Source organism: Ovis aries, chromosome 3 (genome assembly GCF_016772045.2).
Source record: "Ovis aries strain OAR_USU_Benz2616 breed Rambouillet chromosome 3, ARS-UI_Ramb_v3.0, whole genome shotgun sequence".
In the NCBI taxonomy this organism is placed as follows: domain Eukaryota; kingdom Metazoa; phylum Chordata; class Mammalia; order Artiodactyla; family Bovidae; genus Ovis; species Ovis aries.
Genome location: NC_056056.1, coordinates 2,360,937 through 2,376,712, shown reverse-complemented (window position 1 = coordinate 2,376,712; position 15,776 = coordinate 2,360,937). Strand labels below are relative to the sequence as shown.

General features: G+C 60.7%; 3 protein-coding genes across 17 annotated transcripts in view; 1 reads left to right on the top strand and 2 right to left on the bottom strand.

Annotated features, from left to right (window-relative positions):
- The window catches only part of SARDH (sarcosine dehydrogenase), a 58,320-nt gene extending 53,794 nt beyond the window's left edge, over nt 1–4,526 (bottom strand). For 2 of the 6 annotated variants that reach the window (XM_042247990.1, XM_042247994.1), the window contains exons 1-5: nt 4,370–4,526; nt 3,642–3,738; nt 2,999–3,154; nt 2,070–2,431; nt 905–1,083 (exon numbers count right to left, since the gene is read on the bottom strand). In XM_042247990.1, coding sequence (XP_042103924.1) covers nt 905–1,083; nt 2,070–2,403 — 513 coding nt within the window. In that variant the 5' untranslated portion in view covers nt 2,404–2,431; nt 2,999–3,154; nt 3,642–3,738; nt 4,370–4,526. Of the gene's footprint in view, nt 1–904; nt 1,084–2,069; nt 2,432–2,998; nt 3,155–3,641; nt 3,742–4,369 lie in introns of all 6 variants that reach the window. The other 4 variants (XM_042247991.1, XM_042247992.1, XM_027966149.2 and 1 more) reach the window with 4 other exon arrangements.
- Nucleotides 137–12,728, top strand: LOC121819259 (basic proline-rich protein-like). Its single transcript, XM_042247997.2, has 2 exons — nt 137–762; nt 932–12,728. The coding sequence occupies exon 2, from the start codon at nt 3,566–3,568 to the stop codon at nt 4,655–4,657; it is 1,092 nt and encodes a 363-aa protein (XP_042103931.1). The 5' UTR covers nt 137–762; nt 932–3,565; the 3' UTR covers nt 4,658–12,728.
- The window catches only part of VAV2 (vav guanine nucleotide exchange factor 2), a 177,556-nt gene continuing 173,961 nt past the window's right edge, over nt 12,182–15,776 (bottom strand). For all 10 annotated transcript variants that reach the window (XM_027966124.2, XM_060413729.1, XM_060413731.1 and 7 more), the window contains one exon: nt 12,182–14,429. In XM_027966124.2, coding sequence (XP_027821925.1) covers nt 14,382–14,429 — 48 coding nt within the window. In that variant the 3' untranslated portion in view covers nt 12,182–14,381. The remainder of the gene's footprint in view (nt 14,430–15,776) is intronic.

Below are 15,776 nucleotides of genomic sequence, written 5' to 3'. Positions count from 1 at the left end.
GTGGCTAAGTCGTGTCCAACTCCAGGGACTGTTGCCCGCCAGACTCAGACTTTGTCCATGGGATTTCCTAGGCAGGAATGCTGGAGTGGGTGGCCATTTCCTTCTCCAGCCCCACTAGAGATGAGCTGAGCCAATCAGATTCCCTCTCGGCGCATCCTGACTGAGAGGTGGCAGAGACCTCGCTCCGAACTTGAGCTGAAACCCCCCAAGGTGACCCGTCCCAGCTGATGAGTGAGTAGCTGGGGAAGAGGTGGTGGGAGGAGGCAGAACGAGACCGCCTCCTGACCCCAGAGATCCCCCGCCCTGCTGTGACGAAGCCAGCTGCCGCTGCTTCCGCTGGGGCACTCAGGGGAACACAGCGTCCCCTCAACAGTGCGCCTCCGCTTCCCACGCCGCCGGTTCTGCTTGCCAGTATACAGTTGGTGCTCGGTAACCGATGCATCGCTGGAGAAACTCGTCCCTTCCATGCCCTGGAATGTGGGGGCCAGCCCTGGCTGCTCTGGGTGAAGGACCAACACTCCACCCCAACAGCGGGCCTTCCACGGTGTAAGGCTTCCTCTGCCATCTCCCTGACAACGATGTTCCCTAAGCATCTCCGGCAGAGCTGGGGGAAGAGCGGTCCCTGCCTCCCGGGTTGTGCGGGTTCATCCTTCAGCCTGACCCCCAGGAGCACCGCGCGTGGTGGCAACCCCCATCCACTGGGCCTCTTCTGCCTCTGAGGCTCAGCAGAACCATGCTCCTCGACAGGATCCCATTTCAAAGGTGAGAATGCCGAGGCTCGGAGGCAAAGGCGCCTGTCGCAGGGGGCCCAGCCCAGCTGAGGCAGGGCGAGGCTCCAGCCGCATCCACCGGGGCTCCTCCCTTGCACTACGCTGCCCACCCCCGCCCGCGGGGGTGCACCCACCGACATGAGCCTCTTGTACTCATCCAGACGCTGCCGGCTGGACGCGATGAACAGGCCACCGTTCTGGATCCAGCCCGTGTGCAGCCCTGTCTCCTCCTCCAGCTCGCGGCTCACCACTTGCCTCGTGTGCGCCAGGAGCTCCACCTCCACGTCACTGGGCCGCAGCTGCCACAGCAGGCCTGGCGGGAGCGGGTGGGTGGGTGCGCCATCAGCCCCTGAGGGGCTGCACCCCCTTCCCCAAGCAGGCCAGAGCTCCCAAATATCAGGCTGCGGGCCTGAAGCATCCCTGCAGGCCATGGAGACGGCCTCGAGAGGCCGATGAGCAGGAAACGACAGGGGCAACGCTGAGTCCCAGGACACAGCTCTTGGGCAGCTCAAAGACAACACCAAAGGCCTCCTTTATCGGGCACCTGCTGTGGGCAGAGCCGGGCACGGAGCAACGGCGGCCCGGGGAGGCAGGTGGGACTGTTGCACGGTGAAATTAAGGAGCATCAAACAGCTCTGTGCCCAGGATCTCAGGGCAGGTGGTGAGGGGGTCCCGGGACCGACTGAAGTTCCCCCACAGAGTGGACCCCTTCTGACCGGGGCCTGGGGAGCGGCCGGCCCAGGGAGAAGTGACGGTGGGGAGACAGTGCCCTCTGAACCTCTCCCCAGCTCCCCGTTCGGCGCCATCATGCTTGTATCGGCCAAAGCGGGAGTGACTGCCCCACAGACGCTGCCAATCTTAACGCAGCGCTGAGGCAGAAGGTTGGCTGCCCTGGGGACCTGCACACCAGTCAGGCGCTGAGGATCGCGGTGCCCGCTAGGACGCCTCTCTGCCTCATCTCCCTCCCCCATCCATCCTCTGCACCCCGTGGATGCCCCTCATCCTGGGGGCTCCATCCGGAGAAAGGGCTTGCACTCTGAGCAGACAGCTGCCTGGGCCTCCAGTTCCGGCCTCAGCTCTGCCCCCCAACCCCGTGCAGGGCCCACGGTCAGCATGCGCTCCCTCCTTCCCACCACAGCTCTGCCGAGACTCGGGGACAGGCAGGGCCACCTTTGGACCGAGCCCGCTTCTGTCCTCCACGGCCTTCCCTCCAGCTCAGCGGCCTCCTACTGGTCAGCCCAGGGCTGGTCCCTCAGTGGGTCCAGTCCCTCCCGCCCCCGCTTGCACCCCAACCCCTACCCGCCGTGTGCCAGGTGGTCCCGGAGGTCAGCCGCTCCCGCTCCAGCAGCACGGCCCCGCTCACGCCCAGCTTGGCCAGGTGGTAGAGGGTCTGGCAGCCCAGGCTGCCCCCGCCAATGACCACCACGCTGGCTGTGCCAGGCAGGGGCTGGCTTGGGCCCTGGGCCGCCGCCGAGGCGTCCTGCGCCTCTTTCAGGGTCCGCTGGTATGGCACGCTCTTCTCAGAGGTGGGGCCAGCCCCGCTCACCAGGGGTCTCAGCCCCCGGCCCAGGGCAGGGCTCCGGCGAGGACAGGTGGCCGCCATGCCACACAGGGCGCGTCTCAACGAGGCCATGGGTAGTCAGCTTCAGCAGCGCAGGGAGCTGGGGAGAGAGCCAGGGCTGCCTGGATGCGGAGGGGAGCAGTGGGCCCTGGGCCCCCCACGCTGCGATCCTCCAGCTTCCCTCCTGCCGCCCACCCACGGCATACGCGCACCCTGCATCTGTCCGGCCCAAGGGTACAGGGGTCTGTATGCTTCAGGCTCCGGCTGGGCCCAGGGAAGACCACGGTGGGGGAGAAGGGGGCGGTATTGATGCTGAGACAGGACCACAGTGGGGTGGCAGGGGTCACAAGGCCGGGACCCCAACCCTCCAGCCTACATTCAACATGCCCTCCAGGGGAAGTCCCGTCTCAACCCCACACAGAAGTTATTTCTGCCAGGTTGGCCCCCACAGCCCTTTCGGGACCCATGGCAGAAGGTGAGGAAGGCAGTGGGGTCCGGCCTCTGGCTCCCTTGGGCCGTCTTGAATCTGGAGGGTGGGTAGCTCTTCTGTAACCTCGCAGTAGCCTGCAGGGCTCACCTTGCCTCCCTCCTCCTTCAGGAAGCCCTCCCAGCCCTCCTCAGCCAGAAGACTCTCACAGTTATAAGAAGACAGTGACTGGGAGCCCACCTTCTAAGGAGAGGAGGTGCAGGCGAGGTCTCTCTGGGGGAGGGTCCCGGGGGCGACAGGACAGCTCCAAGGGGCCCCGGGCCCACTTGTGGGTCAGCAGGAGAGGTAAGAGGGATGTGGCTGAGACTGCGGTCCTGGGGGGGGGGGGTCCTACACCTGCATTAACAACCGTGATGGTGTCAATCAGCCGATCAGTTAACAAAGTCCACTTGCATTTTCGAGCGTGCACTACACGGCAAGCTGGGAATACATGTTCTCTCTGCTCTAAAGTCAAGACGACCGTTGTCCCCGTTTCACTGGGTGGGGGGACTGAGGCCCAAGGAAGCTGGCCAAGGTCGCAGGGCCACCGTGTGACTGCACCTGCTGGCTGTCCTGCCCCCTCCGGAGCTCTCGGGGCTGGTGTGAGGGGGGCAGAGGCTGGGGGTGCCCACTGCTGCCTCCTTTCCCTCCCTCCCCCTCCACCCCTGCAGGCACCGGGGCTCCAGGGGGTCAGGGCTGTCCCACCCCCGCCACAGTGACTCCCGCCCTTCTGGGGGCTGTGAGCAGCAGGAAGAGCAGGGAGGGGTGATGGCAGAGGCTCCGGGGTTTGGAGGGGTTGGAGGGCAGGGCAGGGCACCCCAGTCCCTCTGCCAGCTCCGCCTACCTGCTCCCAGGCACAGACAGGGACTCCTGGCACGTGTCTGCACTTCCCTGTGGCCTTGGGACTACCTTACTCTGCCAGGAGTCTCCAGCAGTGGTTCCTGCTGGTGGAAACTCGGCATCATGTGGGTGTCCAGGACACCTTCCCAAGGCCGGGCACCCACCATCCCCCTCCCACCAACCCAGGCCACGTGGCACTGCCCAGCACACACCTGCCCGGCCCCCGGCCTGGCCTCCTCCCTCCTTCCTGCTGCACCATGGCCAAGGCTTTTGGCCCAGGAAGCTGCCAAGTGCCCCTTCCCCGCCCGCAGCCAGCCCCGCTCTCCACCCGGGCAGGCCCGGCCCCCGCCCCCAGGGATGGCCCCGTGCCCTCCGGCCAGGGCAGCCGCTTCACCATTGACCCGCTCTCCTGCCCTCTCCAGCTCTCTCCCAGCTGAGCCTGGCCATCATTGCCAGGGCTGGGGGTCAGACAGAGGGGGTGGAGCCCCAGGGACACCCTCCTCGAAGGCAGTCAGAGGAGGGGTGGTGAGGGAGGCACCAGAACCAGCTTCTGCCAGGAGAAGGTGGGCTGTGAGGGTGCCGAGGCCCCTGCCTCCCACAGAGTCCCGTGGTTGTGCCCGCCCAGCCCGAGGGTCCCTGCAGCCAGAGGAAGAGGAGTCCCGGCCAGCTCTAGGCCTGGCCCACCCCGCTGGCGGCGGGAGGGACCGGGGCCTGCCTGCCCAAGGGGTGTACCTCCGGTCGGCCGCAGAGCTCCAAGGCCCCTCGGGGCCTGCCAGCGCCCGGCTCAGCGGCTCCAGTGGTGCCGTCACCTCCTTCCTTCCCAGCAGCAGCCAAACAGGAACCGGGGCAGCCCCTGCCCCTGCTCCTACCCTGGCCCCAGAGGCCCTCTGCCAGCCCCCCGGCCCGCCCACCGCGGGGGCAGGACGCACCGCCTACCGCCTGCCGTCCTGGAGGCCAGCTGGCTGGGCAGCTGCGGAGCAGGCCGTGCCGAGCGCAGCAGAGCAGAGCTGCGAACCCTGAGACCCTGCTAAGCCTGCGCGTGGGGCAGGTGACCTCAGCTCCTCATCCCTAAAACAGAGGTCACGGGGTTCTGCAGGTGAGCCCGTGCACCCCCGTCTGCCCACACCCGCCACCATGCTTCCCGCACCAGAAAGGGCGGGAGGCACTGGGTCCACCGCAGCCTTGGGCCGGCCGGCGCTCCTTGGGCGGGAGAGTCAGGGCCTTAGCACGGACCTGCCTGTCCAGCCTCAGCTGCTCACCCCCAGGGGAGGGGTGCTCGCTGCCCTCGGAGGCAGGAAGTCTGGGTTGCCCCCCACCCCACTCCTGGCCACTCGACAGTGCCCATCTGCATTCTGCCCTTCGGAGTTCCCAGATGCCTCTGCTGCTGGGCGAGCCACCCGAGCCTCTGCTTTCCCACTGCACAGCGATCAGCTTCCCAAGGCAGGGATGCCTGCCTCCATTTGGCCGTCGGGGGCACCAGGGCCCAGAGAGAGGAGTCAGCTTGCCTAGGGTCACACAGCAAGCTAGTGGGGAGCCAGACCAGAGCCTGCAGTCTACCCCTGGGTCTAGGGCGTCTGGTTTGTGCTCAGGCGGAAGATGCCCAGAGGAAATCTGGAACAAATAAGGACGTCCACCTGAGGTGCTGAGATAAAACAGGACTTCTTCCTTCCACTGGATCAAAAAAGCAGTACTGAGATTTGGTCAATGAAAAATGTAGCAATGTTGGCTGCTAATACAGTGAGTGACGTAGGAGAGACACTGCTGTGATTATCACAAGCATCTGTGCTTTTGTTCCCGTGCAGTGTCCAGCGTCTTGCTGCCAGTTTTTCCTCTCACTTACTGAGCATTCTTGTTGTTCAGCCGCTCAGTCGTGCCCGACTCTGAGACCCCATGGGCTGCAGCACGCCAGGCTTCCCTGTCCTTCACCAAACCCACATCCATGGAGTCGGTGATGCCATCCAACCATCAATGAGCACCTACTGTATGCAAAGCACTGCTGGGAGACCCAGCGTCCACCAGGACCCAGTCCCTGCCCTTGGGGGCTCAAGGACCAGGAAGAAGACAGAGGCAGAAAGGGGCGAGGCAGCCACGAGGCTGGCTGTGATGACAGTGATCCTGAGCAAGCTGTCCTTTTCAGCAGAAACCCAGGAGGGCATCTCAGAGGTGGTGGCCTCAGAGGGCTCCGGCCTCCTGGGCGCTGCCGCCACTGTCAGTGCCCGTCATGGGGACAGAGACTGCCACCCAGTCCCTCGGTCCCTCTGGAGGAAGGCCGGCTCCACCAGCGAGAGGCTCCCCAGGGTCCAGGGCACGGAGGACACCAATCCAGACACTCAGTGGACAGCAGGCTTGGCCCTGCCACCGGAGGCAGGGCTGTACTCCACGCATGGCGGGGTGGAGGGGTCAGAGAGGGCCAGAGAGTAGTGTGATGAGGTCCTCAGAGGACACGGGGCGCACACGCAGTGGTCACTGCAGCCCCAGGACACGGGCTGGGCAGCCCAGACTTCTCTTGGCTCCGTGCTGAAAGATAAGCAGCTGTTGCAAAATCGTCCCAAGCAAGCAGGCGGCACAGTCCCAGGGGACTTTGGACAAGGGGTGGTGGCTGAAGGGCTGGGCCTGCGTGTGGGCCAGAGTTGTAGAATTTGTCATCCATCAGGCTCTGCCCGGGTCTGGGAGAGGCGGGTGCCGGGCGGCGTGGGGCGCAGCCCAGGAGGCAGCCGGGCTCCAGCCAGGGACATGACTCAGGGAACTGCTGCCAGCTTGCTGCACCATCTGTGCTGGTCTCTCGAGCCTCGGTCTCCCCAGTTGGAAACTAAGGACTATAACCCCTGCCCTGTCGAGTCCAGGGAATTTTGCAAGTTTCTCTGCAGATTATTACCAGCCCTGAGATGCCTCCTTCTGGCCCGGGCTGGCCCTTTCCACATGGCCAGCCAGGCCTCCACCCCCACCTGCTGGCCAGGCTCCCGGGGAAGAGGGAAGAGCCTGCAGGCCACCCTTTGACTGGGCAGATGTCCAGGGGAGAGCGGGGGTGTGGGCGGGGGGAGGGGAAGCTCCTCCGTGGAGCTCTGCTTGGCACTGGGCAAGAGAGGGGCACTAAGCAATCTGACGATACCTGGCACCACGTGGCCCAGCCACCCCTGGCCCCCGGACCCAGTGCCCTACCAGCCTCGGGCACCCATGGGGGTGGGCAGGGCATCCACTTGCAGAGGGCTTCGTGTGTGTCCTCTCAGAGGAGGCAGAACACTGCTGCTCGTTACAAAGATGAGCAAACCAAGGCAGAACGCAGCCAGCGGGAGGGCGTGACCCAGATCAGGGGTTTCCAGAGCAACTTTTAAGGGCTGCCTTTGCACTGCCAAGATTTTGCTTTTCCAATAAGAACCTTAAAACAATAATAATGAATCAACACCCTGCCCATGACTTCACGAAGACAAAGCTTTATCATCCGGGAGCAAGCCGGCCTTCCAGGGAGACAGGTGGGTGCCCCTCCCCCAGCACGTACCCACCGAACCCAGGGGCAGAGGAGGGCTGGGGTCTGCGGCCAGCCGGGCTCCACCACGGCACACACAGTGGGTGTGGGCAGCTGCGGGCCAGAGCCCTGCCACACACGTACCTGGGCCCTGGGCCACTGAGCACCCGCAGGCAGGCCAGCACCCAGATCCAGGCAGTCGGAGGCCCAGCCTCCACGGGGAATGTCGCCCCTGGTGGCCACATGTGAGTATGACACCCCGGGACAGCGGGACCCAGAGGCTGCGAACGTAGAGCTCCAGGGCAGGGACCCGCATCCGGGCAGGGAGGCGGACGCCCACGGGGACCGACAGCCCGGCTCTGCCTGGTTCTCCTGCTGTCCTCCACACAGACACGCCTCTGGCAGAGTCTCCTGACAGTACTGTCCCCTGCCATGGACACGCCCTGGCAGTCTCCTGACAGCAGTCGGCCGTCTCTGAGCGCTGTGTGAGTGCCCCTCTGTGGCTGGGACCCAGGCACTTGATTCTGTTTTTATTCTATGGATTTCGAGGCTACACTGCGAAGCGTATTAACCTCCAGGACTTTCAGCTTATCGCCAGCGAGCTGCCTCTTGCAGTGGGTGCTGCTAAATGTTTCCACATCTGGCTCTCCAGGTGGGTGGCACTGGCCGATTCTGCTGAAAACGCTCCCACGAGGGCCTGTTTCAAGCCACAGACGAGAAGGACGCCACAGAATATGGGCTTGGGAGGAGGCTGCACCCTCACTTCCTGTGAGCCGGCGCCAGCCCGTCCCAAAGCACCCACGGAGATCTCACGTGCACGCATGGGGTTTCCTTTCCTAGGGAGAGCGAAGGGTCGGACTAAATTGTTAAGGAAAGTAAATGCATCAGCTTCTGATGAAGGAACAGGAGTCTGAGTTAACCCACAAACCTCGTAAGATCCTATCAGGAAGCCTCTCCACTGCCACCCCCTCCTCCACCAGCCGTGGGAACCAGCCACCCCTAAGACAGCCATCCAAACCAGAGCTGTAATTTCAAAACCCTGTAATTTATGCGCATTTAATACATTTGTAATTTCCTACTTGGAAAAATTACGTTCTTTTTTTTTTTTAAACAAACGGAGGCCACTTACTTTCCATCTGAATAGTTTATTTGGGCTCTCAGTGGGAGCTGCAATGACCTTGTTTTCAAGTCAGGTCGCATTCACAGGTACTGGGACTTCAATCCGCCCTTTTCGGAGGGATACAGTTCAATCCATAACCCGTGTTCGCGAGGAAGTTTTGGTTTTTTCCTCTAGCCATCATCAAGATCCAGGAAAAAGAATTTTCTGTGCCACCTCACGGTGGTTGCGGTTTGGGGAGGTGCGAGTGTTTCTTTCCATCCTGACATTTAAGGTCAGGCCCAGTGGGGTCCCAGCATGAGCAGAGAGCTGACCTGGCAGATCGGTGCTGCGGTGGGGCTGGGTTTTGTCCCCCTCCCCATCCCCAGCCTGGCTCTGTGGACCGGTACTTAGGGGAGAGAGCCAGCTGGCCTCCTTCTGGACTGCTGCCCTCACTTACCTTTCGGCATCTGTGTATTCCTTCTTCATGACCAGCTCATTGGTGAAAATTAGAAATATTTTCCCACCGTTTCTGTTCTATTTACCAGCAAGACTGGTCAGAGCATCCAGCCTACTGCTGCAGGCAGAACAGTGGCCCAGCGATGTCCACGCCCTAACCTCTGACACCTGTGACTGTGTGACCTCTCATGGCAAACGAGACTTTGCCGGTGGGATAAAGGCGGACCCTGAGAGGGGGAGGTTTTCCTGGATTATGCGGGTGGGACCATGTGATCACGTGTCCTTTAAAGTGGAGAATCCTCCCCAGCTGTGTCAGAGGGGGACAGAGAGATGTGACTACGGAAGGGTCGGAGAGGAAACTGGGCTGGTTTTGAAGATGGAGGGGGAGGGGGCTATGGCACCGGGGATGCAGACGGCGTCTAGAAGCCGGAAAGGCAAGGAGATGGACTCTCCCCTAGAACCTCCGGACAAGAACACTCCCGGCAGCACCTTGCTGTCAGCCCAGGGAGATCCATGCCGGCTTCCACAGCCCACAGAACTGGAAGACGATGGCACGTGTGTCCCAAGTCCCCGTGTTTATGGTAACTTGTGGCAGCAACAGAAAGCCACCCACACACACACCTCTGGAAAGGACACCGAGCCTGTTCTCAGGCAGGGCCCATCGTCTCTCTCCTACGGGCCGCGACTGCCACTGTCCCTTTCCCAGCCTTCCTCTCTCACCCCCGTCCAGTGTCCGCCCATCATCCTTCTCTCGTAGAGCTCATCCTCGTGCTATTAAACGTGCTTACGCCTCTCTTCCCTTCCAGGTTTCCACACTGGGTCTTGACTTTACCCGGAAAAGAGAGAGCACCTCTGCTGCCTCCCACCGCCTGCCTTAGTCTCCCCCCAGCTCTCTTTGCTGAAATCGTTTCGACATGCATTATTTCTGGTGACGGGGTTGAGACTCACTGGATTAGGTTTATTAACCAAATCTTCCCTTTGTCTGATGTGTTCCTGCAGATAGAGGTTCAACATCCTCCCCACCCCTACTCCTGGGGTGAACTTTCCCACTCATTGGGCACCGGTTGGCCCCTGGACACTGGTCCAGGCAGTGGCCCCACACAGGACAGTCCCCGAGGTGAGTGGAGGGTTGGAAACAGTCTGCTTGCTGCCTTATGCCTGGAAGACTTGGCAAACACAAAGCCCTGGGCACGGTGACCAGCGGAAGTCTAGGGCAAACCCAAGCTGTTCTCCCCGTCAGGCACTTCACTTTCTGCTTGCTACCCAGGGGGTTTTTATCTTTGAAGCCCAGGGTTAACCATTCTGGGTTCATGCATCCTTTTGCTTCCGGAAAGTTTAAAAAGCACATGAAAATATTCGTCCTCGTCTGCGATCTTGTTTCTATCCACGCACATTAGTTTCCTTTTCATGACGGGGGACTTATCTGAGATCTCGGCTTTATGCCGGGGTCCACCTCCGGCTCCTGGCCTGTAGGACCTGCGGCTGATGTCACGAGGTCCCAACCCCAGACGGCCGGAGAGCCGAGAGACTGCCCCAGCGCTGGCTCCCAGCGGCCGCTCTGCTCCGGGCTCCTTTCCGGGACGGGCCCCTTCTTTTAAGCTCAGCCTCCCGCTGTCTTCTGTGGGCTCCTGTGCTGGGGATGGCGGAACAGGGGTGGCGGGTGTCCGCCTCACCTCAGAAATGGGCTGTTTCCATCTTTCGCTCAGCAGGTGTTTCTCCAACTGTGGACACAGTGGGCTCCACAGCAGCCCTGCCCGAGGGGAGTCCGCGGTTGTCAGGATAACCACGGGCGGCCGGCCCTCGACGACTGGGAGCACACTGCTCCTGGCTGCTTCTAGGGTGGCCTCGGGCAGGCAGGCCCTGCTCCTTGCTGGCCTCCACCCTGTCCACACACAGCCCCTCCAGCAGGGTGGGGGCTTCCCACCCTTTTCCGGCCAGGACCCCTTGGCAGATGCTGCTGGTGCCCTCCCCAAGGCCCCTCAGCCCCGGTGCCCAGGTTCACCCACAGCTGCCCTCGGGCGGCCAGCAGCTTTCCCCAGGGCTCTCCAAGCTTGCTTGGCCCCTGCTCGGGACCACTGAGTGCTGGCCCAGGGGCTGGTCAGTGAGGGTCCAGGCCGCTCCTTTACCATGTGTGGACATGAGAACTCAGAACTAGAGGCTGCAGTCGGGAGGCAGTGCGGGAACCACTGGGTCTCTTGGACTCAGTTCAGTTCAGTTCAGTCGCTGAGTCACATCCGACTCTTTGTGACCCCACAAACTACAGCGCGCCAGGCCTCCCTGTCCATCACCATCTCCCAGAGTTCACTCAGACTCACGTCCATCGAGTCGGTGACGCCATCCAGCCATCTCATCCTCTGCCGTCCCCGTCTCCTCCTGCCCCCAATCCCTCCCAGCATCAGGGTCTTTCCAAAGGAGTCAGCTCTTTGCAGCAGGTGGCCAAAGTATCGGAGTTTCAGCTGCAACATCAGTCCTTCCAATGAACACCCAGGACTGATCTCCTTTAGGATGAACTGCTTGGATCTCCTTGCAGTCCAAGGACTCTCAAGACCTGAGAGATTCTCAGAGAGGGGCTGGCCCCCAGTCAGACTGTCAGGGTACCAGCCTGAGCCAGGCCCTGGAGACCAGAGACAGGGGCCACCTCCCGTCCTCTCCAGCTGTGCCACCTCATACACCTGCACTGGCCTCCTCGGTTTATAACAACACGTGACACCTGCTGAGCACCCGACGTGCTCTGGACTCCGCGTGACCCTTACCACCCCGAGGCGGGGCTGACTAGTCACATCTCTGCAGCAGCAGAGCCCAACATTGTCCAGGCTGTGCACCCAGCCCAGGACCTGCATCAGCAGCCTCCAGTGCAGCCAGGGGTGGCCACATGCCCAGGCATGTGAGCAGGATAAGGGGAAGTGCTAGGCGATCTTCCGTGTCGGCTCAAGGCCTTGATGGCAGGAGCTCTAGCAGCCGCCTTGGACCATGAGGCAGCTATGAGAGTGAAGCACCTGCTGAAGGTGAGAGGGGCTGGGGGGCGGGGGGGCTGGCGGGGGGGCACCAAGCCACCTGCATCACTGCCTCGAGCCCCCACCCCCAGGAGGGAAGAGTAAGTCTAGGCTGCACTATTCTGACTTTCTCTGGTCACAGGCCACAGTTACTCTCCGGAGTAACTGTCTTTTATCTCCAACATGTATATACAAAGAAACAGGCTCAGGAGGTGAAGGACACGCCCAAGTTGCAGGGCCGGGGTTTGAATCCCATCCAGAGGAAGAGACAGCCGCCTCTGAGAGCTGCTGGAGGGGTCACAGGACGCTGCACAGGAAACCTGGGACCTGGGCCAGCATGGAGACAGCTGGTTGGTGGCCCGGCATCATTATCCCTCCAGACCCCCAGCCTGTGCCGGAGGCCGTCACCCCAAGGCCTGCATCTGACGCAGGCCAGCACCCCTGGGCTGACAGTATCCAGACGGGTAGAACCTTCTGGACACAGACAGAGGAATCCAGCCACGCCCTCCTCCCCAGCACAAAAGGCCAACCACTCCTGCAGAAAGGAGCTCAGGTTTATTTGCAGTAGAAACCGTGGTCTGAAAAATCCTGTTGGCAAATGCACAATCTGTGTTCTGTTTGGGGTCACCGCCAGCTGCAGGGCCCTCAGACCCCTGACCTGCATGCATCGAGCGCCTAAGGGTCCACAGCTAATCTCAGGCCCCAGCTCCGGAGCCCCCCGGGGCTGTCCGTGTCGTGCCGAAACCGCCTGCATCCCAGCCTGCAGCCAGTCCTCTCCCTTCCTGCTGCCAGCAGTGCGAAAACTAACCCAACTGCGACGAGTCTCCAGACAGACAAAAGCAAAGCAGGACAGTCACAAGAACCAGGCTCCACACGGGTTTTCTCAGTGTCCTTCGTTACCACCACGCCTTGTTTCACGATGACCTCCAAATATACATTATTTTCTGCTATTATAAAATCTCTTCCTTATTATTCACAGATATATAATGGGAGCTTTGGAGGAAATAATTACAAACTTTTTTTTTTTTTGCCCTCTTTAAAAGCAAACAAGCCAAACCAAAAAAGGAAAAAAAAACAAAACGAAACAAAACAAAACCCCAACAACAACAACAACGAAAACCAAAACCTTCCTGACAACTGTAAACACGACAAGGGCAGCTGGTCTCCTCCCCTCCCGTCGCGGCTGGCGGCCAGGCCAGCTGAGCAGAGGCCACAGGCAAACTGCTGGGTGCGCCCTGGTGACAAGGGTGGCCTGCTTTCTCCGTGGAAAATTCTTCCTCCCCACCCCTCCCTTGCCCACCGCCCCAAACACAATCCTGTCACCCTCAGTCCCCAAGCCTCTGCTGGCTGCCTTCTGCCTCCTGCTTGCTACACGCCCTCTGAGACCCCTCCCCACCTCCTCCCCAAGCCAGAAGGCTGCTGCTATGCTAGCCGAGCCTGGAGATTACGAGGCTGACCTCTGAGGAACCCCAGGGTGCAGCGTGACCAGCAGCACCCACCCCAGCAGGGCCCAGCCTCGGCAACAGCCGACCTTGTGCAGCTGAGCCCTGGGAAAGGGAGACCCACAAAGCCCAGGTTACAGCAGCAACTTTGGCACAGAGCTGGGAGGAGACAGTGTTGCTGGGACTCATGCAATATCCAGGTTGAGAGAATGGGGACTGGCCAAGTCAGCCAGAGGTCAAGGGCCAGGAGGAGTGAGGAGGGGAAAGTCCAGAGGGTGGAGTCACCCCCAAGAGCACTTATTCAGGGCTGGCCACAGGCCCCGTTTCACAGGCTGCAGGAGTCTTGGAAGACTTGCCAAGGGCTAGAACCAACATCTGTGCAAAGGCTGGGCAGACTCTCAGTGGCCACCTGGCAGGATGTGGGAGACGCAGCGAGCCCCCACCCGCTCGGGAGCAGTGGGGGGCAGGGTGGGGGCATCCTTCTGGAGAGGAGTGTGAGCAGCAGAGACCGAGCGAGCGGCAAAGCCCGTTTGCTTGCCGCCCTCGTCAGCGTTTATAAACCATGTACCCACCGGGCAGCAGGACAGGACAGACACACAGCAAGGGCTCTGGGCAGACAGTACCTGGGACTGGGGAGCAGGGCTGGCAGCTCCATCGTTCCTACGGCTTCCGCCTGAGACGGGGGGCCTCCCTGGGGGTCTCTGCACGCCCCCAGTGCAGAGGGACAGGGCAGCCCAAGGGGCTGCACAGGCCCTGGAGATGCCCTCTTCTGTCCCCAGGCACAGTGGCCTGCTCTGGCCCCTTCTACCTCTCAAGGCCTGAAGCCTCCCCCTGGGAGCAGCGGGATGCAGGAGGGCTGAGGCCGAACGGAAGGGGCCAGCGGAGGGTCCCCTCCGCGGAGCCCAGCCCTCCCTGGACAGCACCTGCTTTTCAAACCCAGGCTCCTGAAGGCCATCTTGACAGGACAGGGGCAAGGTGAGCTCTGGCCTCAGCTGTTACCCAGAGCCTGGCTCAGGATGCCACCCTCATGGGCACTCCCTCTCCTTGGCACCCAGGGCTGGCCCAGATTTCCTCTATGTACAAGCAGCGTACCCAGGACAGGCCACCAAGGGCAGGCTGATGGCAGCACAGATCACATGTAGGACTCTGAACCCCCTCCCCACCCCCACGGGCTGCTGAAGACTGGAAGGCTGGCGGGCATTTCCCCTCTGAGTTGCAGAGCTGGAGACAGACTTCATCGCTGGAGCAACTCATCCAAGAAAATCCGCAAGTCCTGTTGGTGATCTTGCAGTCACTGGACGCCCTCCTCTTCTACATACGTCGAAGGAAACCAGCCCACCTGGAGACAGTACCAGACTCACGTAAGTGTTTGTGTGAAAAAAGCGAAAGTCTCTCAGCCACGTCCAACTCCTTGCGACCCCATGGACTATACAGTTCACGGAATTCTCCAGGTCAGAATGCTGGAGTGGGTGGCCTGTTCCCTTCTCCAGGGGATCTTCCCAACCCAGGGATCGAACCCAGGTGTCCTGCATTGCAGGCGGATTCTTTACCAGCTGAGCCACAAGGGAAGCCCAAGAGTACTGAAGTGGGTTTCCTATCCCTTCTCCAGCAGATCTTCCTGACCCAGGAACTGAACCGGGGTCTCCTGAACCGCAGGTGGATTCTTTATCAACTGAGCAATCAGAGAAGCTATCGGGAAGTGTGTGTGAAGGATGAGGGTGAGTGGAGGCTCGTGGAGTTGGGGGATTCTTTAAAAGGCTGTTGTTCTGAGGCAGGCCTGTCCTGAAACAGGCCCTGGAGAACAGGCAAAAACCTAGCGGAGCCAAGGCCCAGGGGTAGGGATGACCCTGGACTGCACCAGCCCCAAGCAGCTCCAGACAACCTGCCCACCAGCCAATTGCCAGCAACAACAAAAAATTAAACCCTCTCCAGAGAAAAACAGCATCCATCCAGAGCCTCTGCAGTGTTTTATGCACGAGCCTGGCATTTAATCAGGCCCAAGTGACAGAAACTACGAGAAAACGCAGACAGGAAAAGCAGATCTACAGGGGATCCAGACACTGGGGCCATCCGCCAGGACGTGCAAGCAACCCCCACTCGTCTGCTTCAGAAACCTGACGGAAAGCAGAAAATCTGCCCAGAGAACTGAAACCAGAAATCAAATAGAAATCCTAGAACTGAAAAACCTAAGGATGGAAATTAAGAGCAGAAAAGAAAAAAACAGAAGACGCCGGAAGATCAGTCAACAGAAAGCAACGAGACGGAAAACCAGGGAAAATAGATGAAAACCACACGGGACTGCGCGAGGAACACACGGGCCCCGGGGGCTGGCGTGCTGCAGGCCACGGGGTCGCAGAGTCAGACGCGGCTCAGTGACCGAACAACAGGGCCCCAGAGAGAGAGAAGAGAGAAGACGGAGCAGACCCAATATCTGAAGAGATTTCCAGAACAGATGAAGACCGTAAAGCCACACATTCAGAAATCGTCACAAATCTCAAACAGAGTAAATACAGGGAAAAACACATCCATAGGCACATTCTGGTAAAACTGATGAAAAACAGATTTTTTTTTTTTTCACATGGAGCCCCCGTTTCTTGCAAAGGAACCACTGTAAGAATGTTGACAGACTTTTATACAGAAATGATGGCAGACTGGGGACGATGGAAAGACATCCTCAAAGTGCGGA